The 1,348-nt window shown below is 58.2% G+C and overlaps 1 protein-coding gene across 1 annotated transcript in view; it reads right to left on the reverse strand.

Moving 5' to 3' along the window:
• The window catches only part of GPR50 (G protein-coupled receptor 50), a 4,390-nt gene extending 3,834 nt beyond the window's left edge, over positions 1-556 (reverse strand). The window contains exon 1 of the mRNA XM_008592190.1: positions 370-556. Coding sequence (XP_008590412.1) covers positions 370-556 — 187 coding nt within the window. The remainder of the gene's footprint in view (positions 1-369) is intronic.
• Positions 557-1,348: the final 792 nt, after the last annotated feature.

The following is a 1,348-nucleotide window of genomic DNA, read 5'->3' on the forward strand; positions in this document are numbered from 1 at the left end:
GCCCCCCCTGCGGCGTCTGGCTCGGCTTGCTGTCCCTGGGCGGCCGCCGGACTCTCCGCTCTGGTGCCGGCTTCCTCTGCATCGGGTCCCCGACGGAGCAGGGCTCCGCCGCGCACCGCGGGAACCGGGCTTTGCAGCTGGATGCCCTAAGCTAATTCTCTGAGCTCCCTCAGCCTTGAGAAGCCCCAAGTTTGCGGGGTCCTGGCAAAACGTCGCCCCCGCCCCCAGGCTTAAACGGTGAATTTGGGGAAAGGGACGTTCAATGCAAGGGCACCATTCATGGGTACTCTCTATGCGGGATGCCCAAATTAACACCCCCGGCAGTGCAAGTCTCTGCACACTGGTTTGGGAGAAGGAAGGGTGGCTTACCAGAATTTCGGAGCCTCTTGTTCTTCATCACAGCCAAAATGACCATGAAGTTACCGATCAGGTCCACCACGATGTTGCTAATCATTGCGCAGAACATAACGGTGATTAGAGCTGGTGGGTAGTCTGGCTGTGGCAGCTTACAGCCAATACAGCCATATGGGGTGGGAACCCCCAGGGTAGGCTCCATGTTGCCCATGGAGACCGTTATGATCTCCCAGCACGCTCAGAATCAGCAGCTAGGTCGGAACAGCAAATGCCTGCTCTGTCACCAGGAGCTCCAGGAAAGCGTGCCTTCCTCTCTGAGAGCCAGAGAGCAAATGACGGCCTCCCGCCTCTCTCCGATGAGCTTTTAAAGCCTCGAGAGGCGTCTAGCCCCACCCCAAGTCCCTCCCCCCGACCAATCAGAGCTCTTTGACCATCCCTGCCTTAGTCACCACCTTTTCTTGTACAAATCTACTTCGAGGTATTATCTTGCTTCGATTGCCTTGTATGTGCTTCCTCTCTAGCTAGCACCCGCCTCCACAATCCCCCGGGTGTCCTACATCGTGACTAGCTGGGAGTACACTTCCCCCTCCCAACCAGCTGCGCATCCGTTTCTAGCAAGCTCTTCTCCGTCCCTCCTCCAGTGTAAACAACCGGCAAAAAGAAGTAGATTGCAAAGCGGGAGCATGGGGTCCCCCTTGAGGTCCCATAGCAGCCCAAGCCAGTCTGCAGCACCCAACAGGGTGTGGGGGACAGCCGGTGGCCCCTCAAACCCTAAATCCTTGACTCTACAGACTCCTCGAGAGGTTCATCCCACTCCCCCATGCTTTTGCACCCCGCGGGGAACAGGGAACATCTGCTGGGGGCTTCCACCCCGAATGTGGGTCCCTGATCTCTAGGGAATTTATCCCGGCTCCAGTTCCCGCCAGGAGCCGATCGGCTTCTTAGCGGCAGCGGCGAGTGGCCGCTCATTCCGGTCCCTGTCTTGTGCTATCCA

This window comes from Galeopterus variegatus, unplaced genomic scaffold (genome assembly GCF_000696425.1).
Source record: "Galeopterus variegatus unplaced genomic scaffold, G_variegatus-3.0.2 Scaffold7653, whole genome shotgun sequence".
Lineage (NCBI taxonomy): Eukaryota > Metazoa > Chordata > Mammalia > Dermoptera > Cynocephalidae > Galeopterus > Galeopterus variegatus.